Genomic DNA, 17,042 nt, shown 5'->3' on the forward strand with positions numbered 1-17,042 from the left:
GGAAGAAGAACAGGAGGTTGGTTTTTACCCCTCTCCCTCTATCCACAGCCTCAATTCTACATAGTATATTTAACATCCTACATCTTCCTGGATCCTCCCCTCACTAGCCCTGAGCCTGGACCTCCTCTAGCATTAGCATAGTGGAAGCTTGGTCAGTTGGTCCTTGAGATGTCTGGGTCCCACACTCCACAGCTGTCTTATCTCTGCACACCTTATGGCTCCTCAGGCCAACATTCTTGGGCTGGCAGCACCTTGATCCACAACTGTACACTGTTATCTATTGGAAATGGTATAGTCTACTTAAAAAATATATTTTACAGGTTTTGTTTGCTTCCCCTTTGAACCTGCTCTTTCTTAAATTTTCAAAGTGAACATTACACCAGCAGGCTTTCCCTGAATGTCTTCTCCCTCAACTCCCCAGAGCAGCAAAAGTGTCCATATGTGCCAAGAAGGCAATGCAGGAGACAGGACACCCAGCCTTTCCCAACCCAGTCAGAGGCTTATTAGAAGAGGCCTGAGAAAGGGGAGGAGCAAAACCGACCAATGATACGGTACTGTTGTGTACCCATCACCTGTCCTCTGAGAAACAATGCCAGGAACCATCACCTTATTTCACCCAAGCACTATCAGACAGTACTAATTTCCAGACACTTCACTGATGTCGCCAAAATAAAACATTTAGGCTAACATTGAACTAGAAACATCAAATTTCCAATAAGAAGTATTCCAAACAAGCTCTGGTGAAGAAAGAAAAAAATTCCTAGTCAAAAATCCCTCTGATTATGATGGTCTTTATATAATCCTCATTCTTTCTCTGTCTTCATCTCTCTCTTTCTATCTTTCTTTCTCTACCTTTTTGACATTAGCCTCTTGTTATCTATCCTACAGCTATTTCATCCAGCTGCTCATCTATTCCAACTTTCAGGTTGGGGTGGGGGTGGTTGGGGGGAATATCCTTTGCTCTTCTACATCCACTCTACCACCACCACCTTGAAGCCCACGGAAGCAAACCCCACTTACAGCCCCTCCTGCGTTGCAGCCTGCTGTTGCCACCGTTGTGTGGAATCCAGATCTTCTGCAATCTGGTTTGGGTGAGTTCTCCCATCTCTCGAGACATCCTAGGCGTCGCAGCTAATGACACCACTGTCCTCAAGGTACCGGGCCTCACTTTGTCTTATTAGCTGTCTCTTCTGTTGCTGTGGTCACAGCAGGTGGTGGACAGAGTTGGGACAAGGAGGTGTGCTGGGGTTCTGAGCTCTCTAGCAGCCTGTCTCCAGCCCCTCTCCTGTCTCCTAGTCATTGCCTGACTTGTCTGCCTCTGCTCCTGTATGTACCAGTGGGGGCTTGGGTGCAGAGGAGAGGTTGGACAGAGGTCAGCAGAGGCCTCTGAACTCCAAGGGCTGTGTACATAAGAGATAAGTTGGAGCCCAGCAAGGAAGACAGCCAGCAAGACAGCCCATGTCTGGCCAGTCACTTCCCTCCAATGAAGACAGGACTAGTAGAGTATGCAAATAAAAGACCGAAGATCATGTGCTTATATCCTGTGTGGGGTGGGGAGGCAAAGGTGATGCAGGCAGATCTCAGCAGCTTTCATAGCTTCAAAATAAAAAAAACAGGCCCAAGTAGAATGTCAAATTCCAACCCAGAAACAGAGATCCACATCAGAAATGCAAGATTCCCAAGTACAAATACACAAGCACAAAGTCCCTACTGAAAAACGCAATGTTTTGAGCTAGCAATCTTAGGTCTGAACTGGAAGTAGAAGGTTTACTGCCTCAATGCCCTCCCCCGCAAATGGCATTGCAACCCTTGTCTTCCCTGAATTCTGCTACCTTTCCTACTGAAGGGCCTCTCTCTCCTAAAATGTGCTACCCAGGACACTCTTGGAGAGATGGGCACTATCTGATCATCTTTATGCTCTCTCCAGCCAAAGCTAAATAAATCAGAGTAAATCGGACACCTTGGGAAGAGAAGTGAATGCAGCCATTGCTAGGGGGAGAGATGATAAGCACTGTTCACATGACTGCCAACTGCCATCAGGTCCCCTAGGGAGAAAGGCATTGTGATCTGACCCAGAACCATACTAAAGTTCTTCATGCCAAGTCATGGGGATGGAGGCTTAGCGGGGGAGGCTGCAGCAGGCAGAGTGTGGTGAGTTGGGAGCAATGGCCTCAAAGTAGGACAAGTCCATAGGCCAGAGCCATCCTACCCAGATGTCTCTGCTTTACCCTCCCCCATCCCCCTGGTTGTTTTGAAGCTTTTATGTGTAGTACTCATATAACAGCATAGCTTACCTGGAAGACGTCCAAGTGTGCTCTTACTTCATTCTTTTGCAACCTTCCCACCCCTTGATGAACCTCCAGTGATTGGCTACAAGAAAGCTCAATTTCTTCCACTGAGCTGGGCAACACTGGGGCAATCTCATGGGGATAGCAATCTCCAATCCCTGACCTCCAATGCTCTCAGCTCCACTTTGCCTTTTAAGAAGTTCCCTAAAATATATTCTCAGAATCCTAGTCTACATAAGGGTTAGATTCCCTCCATTTGTTGTGTATAAATCATACCAAACTTTCAATACATTTCAAAGCCTGCCCTTCTAAATGAATCTACTGAGGCAGTGGATAACAGTGGTTAAAAGCAATGAGCTCTGGAGTCACACTACTGGAGTGGAATCCCACCTCTGCCCCTTGCTATGACACGCTGGGTAGAAGACTTAATTTTTCAGTGCCGTGGTGTTTTCATCTCATAAGAGTACCTACTCCCTTAGGGTTGTTGAAGATTCAATGTGTTAACACATATAAAGTAACCTGGAAAATGTTCATTATATATTACCTAACACTGATTCCCTTTGTGAAGTAAAAGGTCAGTTACCTCCTTGGCTAATATGCAACTTCTGGTGTAATGCTGAGCATTCAGGAAACACTCAGTAAAGGAAACTTACAAAATTATGACAAAGGGTTAACATTTATAATAAATAAAGAGCTCATGCCAATCAGTTAGAAAGATGAATTCACTTTTACTTTTTTGGTTTTGTGATACAGAAGTCCCCTAGAAATCATTGCATCCAACCCTCTCAGGTAAGAAGATGGAAGCCTAGAGAGGGAAGTATTTTCCTAAGATCCTATAGTAAATTAAGTCACCAAGTTAGAAATAGAACACTGGGGATCTGATTTCTCCAGTCCAGGGTTTTTCTTTGGTTAACTGATCAATCAAGCTTGATTTAAGAATGTGGTCTTCTAGATTAGCTCAGAACATTTAGTGTCTTAGAACTAGAGTTTGGAAGACATGCAACTCTCTTAATCGTAATAAGTCTCCTAACTGGTATCACTCTGCTAAGGCTAGTAATCTGAATAATAACCCTTTACATGTATGTTTTCCATGGCCCACAAAGAAACATATTCCTCATCATAGTTGCTCCTTCCAAACATTCTCACTAGCCTCACAGGGAAACTGAGGTCTAGGGAGGGGAAGTGGCTTGTCCGAGGTAATCAATCCAGTCACATGAACCCCTCTTCTATGTTTACAGTTTTGTCCTCATGACCCTGCCAAGAGGCAGAAAGATAAATTTAGCAGCAGGAAATCTGAGATAGGAGCTTAGTGGGCTTTTGACAAGGTCTGAAAGGGTAAACTTAGGGTCCAGGCTTGAAAACCCAACTTAAAACTACCTGGAACTGAGTGTGTGTGTGTGTGTGTGTGTGTGTGTGTGTGTGTGTGTGTGTGTGTGTGTGCGCGCGTGTGTGTGTTTTAACCACTGTTATCAATTCTGATCCCCAGAAGTAGGAAAACTAAACAAGCTTTATGGGAAGGCCTCAGCCCTGGCTCTTCTCAATCAAACGTGTCTCTCCAGTCATGTCTCTCTTTAGACCCCTGTGGTTAAATTGTGCCAGCTGACTCACTAGGCCCCCAAACTGACTGTGTACTTTTTTGCCTCTGGGCCTTTGCTTAGCCTGGAATGCCTTCTCTTCCCTTCCCTTCTCAGTGAAATCTGACTCACTCTTCAAGGCCAGGCTCAATGCTCACCTCCTCTGAGAAGCCTTGGCTTTGGTTCCCACACTGCCTATACGCTTCTGTTTATCTGTGCAAGTATCCACCTTTTACCGGTCTACTTTCCTACTAGACTGTGAGCTCCTTAAGGATGGGACTGGATCTCAGTTATCTGTGATCTGTTTCCAGGTGTCCAGCTCAGGCCCTGGCACAGAGGAGACTTGCTCAATCTACATCTCTCTGCCCTAGATGAGATGAACATGTGTACAAATAATCCCCATTCAACAAAGGTAAATTTTATAAAAAGAGAGCTATCCAGGGAACTGGGTGGGGGAACTAACTTGGTCTGAAGGTAGAAGGTGGTAGTAGGATCTAGAAAGTTTCTCAACCCTGAATGGGGCAGAACAGAAAGAACAAAAGAATGAAGTCCCCCCCCAGAAAAAAGTTCCAATTAATGGTTACAGAAAAACTTGTTCACTCAGTATCAGAGACTCACTCAAGACCAAGAGCTGAGTCACAAATTCTAATTTGGGGTTAACTCTATGGAGGAAAAGCATAAAGTATGACTACCTGAGGCCCACAGATCCTGACCATCCTCCCAAAGTATGGAGTGTATGGGAGAATCTCATTAAAAGCAGTATCAAGACAGTACTGATGGGTATCAAAATCACAAATGGGGTCTTCTTATTGGTAATTCTTCGAGTGTGTGGGTGTGAATGCATTTGTGTTAGGGTGAGGAGGGGAGATTGCATGCTTACAGGTCAGGTGCCTATATGTGAATATCAGGCCTTCTGTGGCAGCAGCCTAGGATCCACTTCCTTCTTGGCCACTGCCCTGGCCCACCATCCCCCTACTACTTTCAGCCCCATGCCTGGGGCCCAAAGTTTGCTCTATCCTAGTGCTAGGAGTAGCCCTCCACAGACCATAGTCACTCAGGGAGAAGAGCAGCTGGAGGGTTATGTGTGGTATTGCCTGTGGAGGCTACAGAAAAAGTAGGATCACTAAGACAGAGCACGGAAGTCCTGAAATATTTCAGAAGAGCTTTAGTTCCTGTCATCCCACTCCTCTTCACCTTGTGACAGTCCTCTGAGGGAAATAGGAGGGACTTCAATTTCCATTTTGGTGAGGAGGCTATTGAAGCCCAGAGAAGCTAAAAGACTTGTTCAAAGTGTCACAGCAAACCAGCCCTACTTTATACACCAGTTGGGAGGTAAGAGATACAATCTCTATCACCCAGTTCATTCAAAACTGGACTAGACCATGTTAAAGAGACTTCTAAAGTGCTAGGGAACTGCCCTTTGGGCCAGTGTTCCACAAAGACACGTCAGAATGGATGATAGATAATGAAATATAGAAATCATGTTATCCCCAACTTCCCATACACTTTAGTGAACAGTTTGAGTGTCCACCTATTCCAAGAAAACTTTCCAGAGAGCCTAAAGAATGGATTTGGGTTTGTGTTAACTCCTATCTATTTTTCCTTCTGTTTCACCTACCTGTTCTCCTAGAGGTTTTTTCTTCCATCGCTAGTTATCCAATACACGACACACGGCTCTCTTGCATTTAGACCCCCAAAGCAGGTACAGAGAGTGGCATCAAGCAGGGAGCCTGGAGGCACTCGTTGGCTCCCTGGGAAGGCTGGGGAAGTACCCTTGGTAAGAGGGGGTGTGTGCCCGCTGTTGAAATATCAGCTGCCAAAGAAGTTCCTGAGTCACCCAGAGCCTTTTCTCTTCAGGCCAACCATGTGTTCGCCTTGCCCCAAAGGTCAAAACTAATATTAACAAGCTACTGCAGAATGGGGAAATGAAAACCAGCAATGTAAACAGGCAAGATCTGGATTTCCTTGGGGCTGGTTCAGATTGGTCTTCAGTGTAAATCAGCACGATCCCCTACTGGAAAGTGATTTGCCAATATGAAGCAAGAGCAATAAAAATGTTCATTTCCTTTGTCCTAATTATTCCACTCTTGGGACTCAATCCTAAGCCAATAACCACCAAAACATGGAAAAGCTTAAAGCACCAACATCTTAATTTTAATTGCAGGGCTATTTTCTGATGGCAACAACTAGAATGTAACCTTTAAGTCCTCCAGGAGGAAAAGCAGCTCTTTGGGTCTTTTTTGCAGACACTGAGAATGATGGTTTTAAGGCTATGGAATTCTGGGGGAAAAGTAATTATGCCACAATTCTGGGTGAGGAACCTAAGGATGCGAAGTTATGCTTTTCCCTGGACATTGGGCATGTCTATTATTTCTATTTTTATGTTATCAAAAACAAGTCACTAACCTGTTGATGCTCTTGCTATTGCCCTTTATTTGTTCATTCATTCAACAAATATTTATTAACTCCTAATATGTGTTGTGCGCTATATTAGGGGATGGGGCTAACAAGATGAATCAGATATGGTCATTGCTCTCAAGCTCTTGGCAGTCTAGTGACAGAAATAGAAATCAGTGGTAGCTGTGCATTGTAAGCGCTGTGACAGAATGGACCATAGGGTGATGTGGGGGCCCAGAGGAAAAGATCTAACTGGGGAGGTTAGAAAAAACTTACTCAGGAAAATATTCCTTGAGCTGATTAAGACAGGGGTTGAATCCTGGCTCTACTGCTTCTGTGATACTGGGGTGAATTCACTGAACCTCTCTTAGCCTCAATGCCCCTTACAGTGTTGCCCTGATAATGAAATGAGATAATGCATATGGAAGAGCCATAGGTTATATTGGAAGACAGTGCTGCTCTGGAACTTGGGTAGCCCACTTAAACTCTCTTGGCCTTGATTTTAATAATCTGAGAAACAGAGCAAAGAGGAAGTACCTGTCAGGCCACATCCTAAGGGATGCTATAAGGCCCAAGACAAATAATGACTACAGGGTGGGCTTGATACAGCTTCCCCATCTCACTCCCCCAGCCCAATAAAGCCAGAGGCCCTCTTCTAAATCTTACTCCACTAGAGTGCTTCTTTTTTTCCCTCATTTTCCCCGTGGTTTATTGAAAAGGTTCAATACTCACTATTTTGCAGCCTGCCACCCCCCAATATGTTTTGGGATCTTTCCATATCACTACACATAGAACATTTCATTATTCCCCCCCTTTTAAAAAAAATATTTTATATTGGAGTATAGTTGATATACAATGTTGTGTTAGTTTCAGGTGTATAGCAAAATACATCATATACTGTTTATTCTTTTTCAGATTCTTTTCCCATACAGGTTACTACAGAGTATTGAGTAGAGTTCCCTGTGCTGTATAGTGAGTCCTTGTTGTTTCTCTATTTTATATATTGTAGTGTGTATATATATTAAAAAAGCGAGGTAAATTTGAACACAAAATTAACAATTTTAAAGTCTATGATTAAGTGGTATTTAGTACATTTTGCAAAGATTTCATTTATATGAAATATCAAAAATAGGTAAACCCACAGGAACAGAAAGCAAATTGATGCCATAAAGGTGCTGGTGGTGGAGGGCATAGGGACTAACTGCTTAATGCGTAATGGGTATGTATTTCCCTTTGGGGTGATGTTTTGGAACTAGGTAGAGGTGATGGTTCCTCATTCCTTTTATTATTAGTTTTTTAAATATGGTAAAATATACATAACATAAAAATTAAACATTTTTAATTAAGATTCTTTTGGCACAAAAGCATATAGATCAATGGAACAGAATAGAAAGCCTGGATATAAACCCACACACCTACTTTCAATTAATCTTGGACAAAGGAGGCAAGAACATACAATGGAGAAAAGACAGTCTCTACAGCAAGTGGTGCTGGGAAAGTTGGACAGCCTTATGTAAATCAATGAAGTTAGAAGACTCACACCACACATGAAAATAAATTCAAAATGGTTTAAAGACTTAAATATAAGACGTGACACCATAAAAAAAAACTCTTAGAAAAAGAACATAGGCAAAACATTCTCAGACATAACTCCTGGTAATATCGTCTTAGATCAGTCTCCCAAGGCAAAAGCAATAAAGCAAATAAGTGGGACCTAATCAAACTTAAAAGCTTTTGCACAACAAAGGAAACCATAAACAAAACGAAAAGATGACCTAAGGACTGGGAGAAAGTATTTGCAAACGATGACCGACGACCATCAAGATCTTAATTTCCAAAATGGAGTGCGTTTCTTATTGCTCCCTCCTCCGGCCGCAAAGTTCCCTTCGCGCATTCCCCCGCCCACATTTACATGCAGGGTTACGCCAGCCACTCGCTAGTCGCTGGGTGCCGCAGCCCTCTTCGTACTCAGGGGCGCAGTCTGAACACTGTGGGCGGGGCTTCGGTCGCTGCGCGGTTCCGCCACTTAAAAAGTGGTAAAATCTCGTTTGTAACTAATCGAAATCACCAAGGGGACTTTTCAGCAGAGCAGAAACGCAGTCAGACTCAGGAACGTAAGCCAGTGTCGGGTGGTAGGGGCAGGAGCCCAACCACTGGCCTTCCTCTCACTATTCATCGCCCCTAGGCTACCACACCGCCCCCTTCAGCTTCCGCTTCTCCAGCCAATGAAAACTGAAGGGCTTGAATCCCCGCCCCATGTGTGTCCGACCCTTTTGCGGCACGCACAAGAACGCCTGCGCAAATGCGCGCGCGGAAGGCCAGGCCTGGCGGACACAAGAATTTTCGGGTTTTGGCTCGCACTTACGTGGGGCGCGGGCTTAAAGGCATTGCAGTTAGCTGTCAGCATGTTGCGCGTGGTGAGCTGGAACATCAATGGGATTCGCAGCCCCGTGCAAGGGGTGGGAAACGAGGAGCCCAGCAATTGTACCGCCATGGCCATGGGGCGCATTTTGGACAAGCTGGATGCTGACATCGTCTGTCTTCAGGAGACCAAAGTAACCAGTGAGCGCTCAAGAATTCAGGACCCCTACCACACGTTCCCTTTTCCGCTAACTTTTGCTCTCTGCTCCATATCATTTACCTTTCCCATTTCTTTATCCTTAGAGTCCTCCCCCTAGAGCCCGTCTGGAATCCCAATCCCCCCTCTATATTTCGCACTCCAGCTAGATCTCCTAATTCCGACATCATCTCCTGGCCTCAGCAGAACCATAATTCCCTCCCCCTTGCAATCTCCATCTTCTTTCAGATCCTCTAATTCCTACTCATTCTCCTGACACAGCTCAGTCCCCCAAATTTCCTCCCGCCACACACTTTCCATCTCCCACTCCCAAGACAGACACCCCCACTTTCCCTTTTCTGCCCCCAGTTCATATCCTTTAATTCTCACACCATCTTTGCCCCCAGTTTAGACTCCCTAGTTTCCTCCTTTTTAAACTTCTATCTCAGATCCCCAGTTCCTCTTATCTCTACCGCCATCTCTCCTCCCCAGCTGAGAGCTTCTCATCATTTCTACCTCATGTCCCACCCCAAACTTAGACCCTCTAATTCCCTCTCCCCCACAGCTCAATCCCCTGATTCCTTCCCTCTCCCACCCACCTCCCTCTAAGACCCATTACCTACTTTCCCTCCATCCTCAGTTCAAATCCTTGAATTCCCTCTCCTACCTCCTACTCCCAGCTCAGATTCCCAGTTCTCTCTCCCATATGTCCATTTCCCACCCCCAACTTCCTCCAGTCACCTAGTCATCTAGCCTCCTCCCACCTAATTCTTCACCTCCCATTCAGTAGTCTTCCCCTTTCTCGTAATTCTGATAACAATTCCCTCTCTAGTCCCCACCTTTTTTTAGCTTCTCTTCTTATCATAGGTACTTGATATTCTCTTCTACCCTGGCTCTGATGTGTGCAAGAAATTAGCCTACAGCTGTAATTCCAAGCCTTTCTGTGTCCTGGGTCCTAGTTTTATCTCTGATGTAATCTTACATCTTTTTTTTTCCCAGGGGATGTGCTGACAGAGCCCCTGGCTATCATTGAGGGCTGTAACTCCTATTTCAGCTTCAGCCGCAACCGTAGTGGCTATTCTGGTAAATCGGGCTTTCTGGGGACTTTAAAGTGATGGAGACAGGTGGGAAAGGGTTTTCAATATTTAATGAGAAGGTAATAAGAAATGTAGGCTTTTCATCCAAGAGCTAAAGCCATATCAGGTTATATGAAGGATAATTTTTATGTATAATATTGGATCTCAGAAACACAGTAGTGTGATGGTTAGTTGTATGAGCTCTGGAGCCAGACTGCCTGAGTTTGGATCCTAGCTCACTTCCTAGCTGCGTACCCTCTGGCAAGCTACTTAACCTCTTTATGCCTCAAGTTCCTCAGCTGGAAAATGGAGATAATGTGCACTTCTTAGGGCTATTACAAGGACTAAACTAATTAATCCATGTGATAATAATAATAGCTAACATTTTCTGAGCACCTACCATGTAAAGCACTTAGAATATTAGCTGTTATTAATCTGCAGCTTTTCTAGATGAAGGAACTGAAATTCCAGGGTTTGAGTAGAGGAGTTGCCTCAGGCATCCATGGCCCTTGAGTTGGGGGAGTCATCAAGAGAGCCACACTTGATGAAGATGAGTCGGGTGACCTGTGCAGGGGCAATAGACTGTGCAACAGGCTGTTGGCTGCCAGGCCTGCTTAGAGTACCCTCTCTGTCTCCAGGTGTAGCCACCTTCTGTAAGGACAGTGCTACCCCAGTGGCTGCTGAAGAAGGCCTGAGTGGCCTACTTGCCACTCAGAATGGGGACGTGGGTTGCTACGGAAACATGGATGACTTCACTCAAGAGGAGCTTCGAGCTCTGGATAGTGAGGGCCGGGCCCTCCTCACACAACACAAGATCTGGTAATAGCCCACATCCGCCTGTCACCGAGCATTGCTGGTTCAACTCTGTGAATGTGGTGATTCTAAGGCTTGCCTTATAAACATACATTCACCATAGAAAACTTCCCAAACTTGCCTTTCCTGGACTTCAGTCCTGGCAAGGCAACCTGCTATGTGACCCTGAACAAATCATATTCTCTTCTGAGCCTTGAGTTCTCTATTTCTACAGGGGCGGGGGCGGGGGGAGAGGGAGCCTGGCCAGGAGGACTAGCTCTCTTTTTTACCACAGGTGCCTCAGAAGCAAGTTAGCCAACTTTACTGCCCCAGGTTGCTCTCTTTCTGTGTCCTGTCTTTGTGAATGGCAGGACCATCACCTGGTTTACCTGAGTGTCATCCTAGATGTAGTCAGTCCTCAAGTCCTGTGTATGCCAGCTTGTTCATGTCTCTCTATCCCTTTCCTTCACTTCCATCCCACAGACAATCATTAAGTGGGAGCCACATGGTGTGGGGAGGGGAAGGGTGGCTTGAAAGTGACCCCTTTTGCGGGGGCCGGTTCTATTCTCCCCAGCACATGGGAAGGGAAGGAGAAGACCTTGACCCTAATCAACGTGTACTGCCCCCATGCGGACCCTGGGAAGCCTGAGCGGCTCGCCTTTAAGATGCGCTTCTATCGCTTGCTGCAGATCCGAGCAGAAGCCCTCCTGGCAGCTGGCAGGTACTGCAAACCTGGGCAGCAAGGCTTCCTTGAGCTTGTCCCGGGTGCCCAGCCCCGTGTCAAGGTCCATTGAGAGGGATATGGGATCTTTGTCTTTTGAGTTCATTTACAGCCTAGTTGTAGACACCAGCAGGCCCACCAGAATAGACCCTGCTGTCTAAGAGCTGTGGGGACCAGGTAAAGTGATACAAATATGGGTTTTGTACTCAGATACCTCTGAGCACCTATCCCAGCTCCTCTTTTACTCACTGTGAGCCCGAAGGCTAGTGTTGCCCCTATTTTCTCTTTTGTAAAATAAGTGTATGAATCCCTACCTCAGAGTATAGTTTTAAGGATGAAATGAGATGAGGAAGGTAACGTACTTGGGAACAAATGAAAAGTCTTATCCCAGGGACGGACAGGAAAGTGAGGGTAGGTTGACATAATCGAGGGATGCTTCCTAGAGGGAATGGTACCTGAGCTCATCTTTAAAGGACCAGAAAGATGCCATTAGGTAGAGATAAGTGAGACAATCATGTCAAACAGGGAACAGGGTTACCTTTGGAGATCATAATTGTGTTGGTCAGTTGTAAAAGGCATCAAGGTTATACTGAAATTGGAGAGGCAGGCTATTATGACTTGCCGTTGGACCCTACCTTGACCTCTGTGTGGCAGGTGGTCTATCTGAGATCTTGGGCCCAGGAGAAAGTAGATGGGCCAGGACTACTGCTTCCCTTTCTGAACATTCATTTTATGTTTTTCAGCCATGTTATCATTCTGGGGGACCTGAATACAGCTCACCGCCCCATTGACCACTGGGATGCAGTCAACCTGGTAAGGCTCCCTCTAGGCCTTTGACCTCACTCCTGACTATGGTTCTGTTTAGCCAGCCAATCAATGCTTTTTTTTTTTGGCCCAGGGGCAAGCTTCCTTCACGGAAAAGCAGAGCTTAGTTTGAAATTCTATTCTCAAAGCACTGAGGATTGTGCTGTGGACTCAGTTAGTAGTCAGTGCTGGCTCGGCCCCTCAGAGCTCTCAGCATGGTGGTGGGGTATGGACACATGACCAGTCAATTATAGAATGGTGTCTTCAGGGCTGAGGCAGAGACAGCAGCCCAGGAGGTTAGGAGAGCCTGGAAATAGGAGTCGGGCCAGCCAGGACGTCAGGGGAGATATCTTAAAATGGCTGAATCTTAAAAGATGAGTAGAACAGAGCTTTGGGGTGGGAAGCAAAGAATTCTAGCATGATGAGCAAAGGATGCAAGGTGAGAATTTGGCTGGTGTGCATTGAGAACTACAAGTCCCATTCTTGTTAGGGGGTGACAGAGAAGGAAGGTGAGTAGCAGGAGATGGGGCTGGAGAGTTTCAGTCAGATTTCAAGAGCCTGGAACTCCACATTGCCTTGATCATTTCCCTAATATACTATGTTTCCTGCTCATGAACCTTCAACACCTCTCTGTTACCTTTGTGATGCAGAGAAAACACACAGGCCTGGCATTCAAAACTCTTTCTTGTCTGCACCCAGTCTCCGTTTCCATCCTCCGCACCGCTACACACTCCATCCACTCCAGCCAGGTTGTCTCCTCTCTGCCCATTGCAAAAGTTATTCTCATTTTGGCTTTTCTCACTGTCCTCTGAATTGGTAGGCATCCGCTCCCTCTGTCTTCTTTTCTTGTGTGAACCTCTCATCTCTGAGTCCTTCTATGCCAATGGTCCTCAACCCTTGAAAGTACATTAGTACAAGGAGCTTTTACAAAAATGTCAATACCTTGGTGCAACCCTAGACCAATTAAATCAGAATCTATTGGGTGTGGAGCCAGGGTAGCAGTATGTTTTGAAAGTTCCCAGGCTGATTTTATTGTATATTCAGGCTTGAGGACCACTGCCCTAGAATCTCCAAGTCAGTTCTCATCATAGCTTGCCTCATAAGGGGAGGGATAAGTAACTTATGCTGGCACAGTCCAACTCAGCAGTAGGCTTGGCTCAAAGAAGAGGCTGTAGGAAAATTCCTTGATTAGTTTGCAGAAGAGCCACAGGAACATAAATGTGTCTCTCAGCTGGGAAAATGAGCAGAAATGAGATAATGAGAGACTGGTGGTGGTGGTGGTGGTGGTGGTGGTGGTGGGGAAGGGAGTGTACACTACAAACTGCAAGCCTTCAATCCTCCCTACCTTATTCCTTATCGGTGTTTACTTAGTCTGTTTTTGCTGCTTCCTGTGATAGTGTTATATACTTTTATGCCTTCTCTTCTTAGTTTCGAAATATCTTAGATATCTCGAGTGCACTTCCTATATTCTTTTTTTCCCAAGGAAAGAGAACTAATAGTACCAGATCACATGAGAAACACAATCTTTCCAAAATAACAGAGTATGTCTACTTCCCACAAGACCAGCTCTTCTAGTCTCATCTCCCTAAATAGTACCATCGTCCTCTTGGTTGCTCCAACCAGAAGCCAGGGAATTGTGTTAGTGTTCTTCTTCTCTACCCCCCTTTCCCATTCAATTGGTCAGTGAGTACTGTTGATTCTAGCTCCAAATCATCTCTTAATTTCATTTTGTCTCCTCTGGCACCACCCTAGTCTAAGTGACCATCACCTCTTGATAGCCAGTCTGGTTGCCCCTCAAGTCTTTTGGGTATACTGTCCCCTCCCTCCACAGGCCCATCACAGAAGTTGTTCTCTCAATTTGTAACACCCTCTGCCTGGGTTACTCTTGCTCAGCCTTCAGATCTGGATCTGGATCTCAGCTCCAGATCACTTCCTGAAAGGAAGCCTTGTTGGTCCCCAAGACAAGATCATGGTCCCACTTTGTCTCTAGTATCGTGCCTGGCACATAATCAGTGTTCTTTGAACATTTGTTGCACTGAATGAGTGGGTGAGTGGATTGGATGGATGATGAATTAGGGATCAGAGCCAAAGGAAGTATTCAGACCTGAAACCCTGGAGCCCCTCAGCTCAGGAAGGGGGTGTGGTCAGTGAAGGCTTTGACACACACAACAAGATAAGCCAAATAGTACCAGAGGGTTTACATGAAAAGGCAACAGGCTTCTTAACTCCTAACCTCAGCCCTACTTCCTGGAGGTAACCACTTTTAACTTGCTGTTTTCCATTCTCTTGGTGAGCAGTTCTGAGAATTGCTTTGATTAACTAACAGCAAGCTTTCAGATCTGGGATTTATGGCCCAGTGCAAGGTAGAGGTAGCCTGATGCAGAGGGGAAAAAGAATCATGGCCTTTTAAATCAGTAAGGGTGGAAAGTGAATCCCAGCTCTGCCAGTTCTGGACTGTATGACCTTAAGCATTCTTCTTTGAAACAACCACATTTTCTTGTCTGTAAAATAAAGCAGTTAATTTAAGCCCCTTCCAGTTCTAGGCGTCTAGTTCTACCTCTTTCTTTGTCCCCCTTCTCTTTCCCCAGGAATGCTTTCAAGAGGACCCAGGTCGCAAGTGGATGGACCACTTGCTCAGTAACCTGGGGTGCCAGGCTGGTTCCCATACGGGACCCTTCATTGATAGCTACCGATGCTTCCATCCAAAGCAGAAGGGGGCCTTCACCTGCTGGTCCACAGTCAGTGGCGCCCGCCATCTGAACTATGGCTCTCGGCTTGACTATGTGCTGGGAGACAGGACCCTGGTCATGGACACCTTTCAGGCCTCCTTCTTGCTGCCTGAGGTGATGGGCTCTGACCACTGCCCCGTGGGTGCAGTCTTAAGCGTGTCTTCTGTGCCGGCAAAACAGTGCCCACCTCTGTGCACCCGCTTCCTCCCTGAGTTTGCAGGCACCCAGCTCAAGATCCTTAGATTCCTAGTTCGTCTCGAACAAGATCCTGTGTTCAGGCAGTCAGCGCTGCAGCTCAGCAATCAAACACCGGTACAGATGCGCCAAAACAAAGCCCGTGTGCGCTCGACCAGGTCTCGGCCAAGTCAAGCTGGTTCCAGTAGAGGCCAAAAAAACCTGATGAGCTACTTCCAGCCATCCTCCAGTCGTCCCCAAGCTTCTTCTAACTTGGAGCTTCCTAGCCTGGGCACCCTCATGACCCCAAAGACCTCAGAAGAGGATGTGATGGCCAATGTGGTGGAGGGGCGGGCCAAGGCTTCAGAGGCCAAGGATGAAAAGGAGGTACGGACCTCATTCTGGAAGTCTCTGCTGGGGGGGCCCTTGCCCATGCCCCTGTGTGGGGGCCACAGGGAGCCGTGTGTAATGCGAACTGTGAAGAAGCCAGGACCCAACCTGGGCCGCCACTTCTACATGTGTGCCAGGCCCCAGGGTCCTCCCACTGACCCTTCCTCCCGCTGCAGCTTCTTCCTCTGGAGCAGGCCCAGCTGAACCAACCCAGGCCTAGGGATGTCTGGCATGGTTAACCTTGTACATGGTCTGAGGCCAGCTTCCTCCTAAGCTACTTCCTCAAGACCTCCTTCCCACCTCCTCTTCCTCCTCCATCTTCCTCAGGGACCCTTCCCTTTCCTCTTTTTCTTCTTCCTCCAAGGCCTCCCTTCCTCTCTCTTCTTCCTGCCTAGCTCCCCCTCACTGGTGAGCTTCTTTTGTCTTAATGCTGTGACCCAGTCCCCCACCCCACTTCCCACCTTCCTCTCAGAATTACAGAGGAACCAGTTGCCCCAGGAAGTTGTGATTTTAAACCCCTTCCTTCCTTCCTGGGAAATGTATCTGTGCCTAAATAAAGTACGTGTCTTTGTTGTAGTGCACCATGTCATGTGGACATTTTGGATGTGCTCCATAAAGCTGAGTCAGAGACGTTATCTCAGTCCCGGGTTTGCCAACTGCCTGTAACCTGATGATATAACTTCCAGGGAGAGGGGAGGAAGGAGGATTGGTGCTTACCATTAAAGTGCTCTGTTGAGTTGTTGGGGTTCCCTGCACTGCTGAGGTTGGATCAGCAAGGGAGGTGGGTGTGGTGGGGCAGAAAGCTCAAGTGGGCTGTGTAGCTTTAAACCACTGTTTCTCAACTGATGTGTCTCACAGCTGCCACAAATGGGTTACAGGGTAGAAAGAAATGGGTCCCTCAACCCTAGAGTTGCCAGGCAGGACCAGGAATTGCACAAGTTTCAGGAAAGATTGCCTCCTAGACAAGTAATACCATTAATTCACCCAAGCATGCCATGCAAATGTTTTCAGTGTGTTATGACCTAGAAAGTTTGGGAGCATTGCCTTGAACAAGTTGCTTGCTATAGCCAAGCCTCTTTCTCACCTTGGGAAACAGAACTGATAAGTCTTGTTTTATAAGGTGCTGTGAGAAGCAAAGAGGATAATGGATTGAGGAGGACATCCATTCTCTCTGTTGGAAAATATCTCCAAAGTTTTGGGGAACCAGTCTTTTTCTCCAGGCAGATTGGTTTGGGCTGATTCCACCTCCTGGCTTCAGAGGCTACCTGGGGCCTGAGTTTCTGGGCCTACGCATGAAGAGTCAATCCCTGGATTCTTGTTGAAACCATGGGGAAAGAGCCATTTGATATAAACCTGCCAAATGTCCTGGCTCTTTGTTTAACTCACTGTGTAGTTTTTGGCCTCTTGCTCTTTCTGGATCTGTTTCCCTATCAGTAAAATGACCAACAGGTGATCAGTGGTTTCCTCATGGCTCTGCCACTTGTCTGAGGGGGTCAGGTATAATGTAGTTGTCTGTTCTCTGTCAAACAAAGGGCTACAA

At 46.3% G+C, this 17,042-nt stretch overlaps 2 protein-coding genes across 18 annotated transcripts in view; one reads left to right on the top strand and one right to left on the bottom strand.

Annotated features, from left to right (window-relative positions):
* Positions 1 to 5,677, bottom strand: part of PFKFB1 (6-phosphofructo-2-kinase/fructose-2,6-biphosphatase 1) — a 99,374-nt gene extending 93,697 nt beyond the window's left edge. For 9 of the 15 annotated variants that reach the window (XR_009538586.1, XR_009538585.1, XR_009538583.1 and 6 more), the window contains exon 1: positions 1,021 to 1,196. Coding sequence is in view for 12 of the 15 variants with exons in the window: in XM_060138590.1 (XP_059994573.1) it covers positions 1,021 to 1,117 (97 nt within the window). In the remaining 3 variants the exon portion in view is untranslated. Of the gene's footprint in view, positions 1 to 1,020; positions 1,197 to 5,480 lie in introns of those variants that run through there. The other 6 variants (XM_060138591.1, XM_060138585.1, XM_060138589.1 and 3 more) reach the window with 6 other exon arrangements.
* A 2,861-nt stretch (positions 5,678 to 8,538) lies between these two features.
* On the top strand, positions 8,539 to 16,101 carry APEX2 (apurinic/apyrimidinic endodeoxyribonuclease 2). 3 transcript variants are annotated; one of them, XM_060138104.1, is made up of 6 exons: positions 8,539 to 8,821; positions 9,816 to 9,899; positions 10,531 to 10,711; positions 11,259 to 11,405; positions 12,149 to 12,218; positions 14,798 to 16,101. In XM_060138104.1, exons 1-6 carry the CDS (start codon positions 8,665 to 8,667, stop codon positions 15,704 to 15,706), a joined length of 1,548 nt encoding a protein of 515 aa, XP_059994087.1. In that variant the 5' UTR covers positions 8,539 to 8,664; the 3' UTR covers positions 15,707 to 16,101. The 3 variants fall into 3 exon arrangements, with proteins under 3 accessions (XP_059994087.1, XP_059994088.1, XP_059994089.1); XM_060138106.1 differs by having other exon boundaries at positions 8,693 to 8,814; XM_060138105.1 differs by lacking the exon at positions 11,259 to 11,405.
* Positions 16,102 to 17,042: the final 941 nt, after the last annotated feature.

Source organism: Lagenorhynchus albirostris, chromosome X (genome assembly GCF_949774975.1).
Source record: "Lagenorhynchus albirostris chromosome X, mLagAlb1.1, whole genome shotgun sequence".
In the NCBI taxonomy this organism is placed as follows: Eukaryota; Metazoa; Chordata; class Mammalia; order Artiodactyla; family Delphinidae; genus Lagenorhynchus; species Lagenorhynchus albirostris.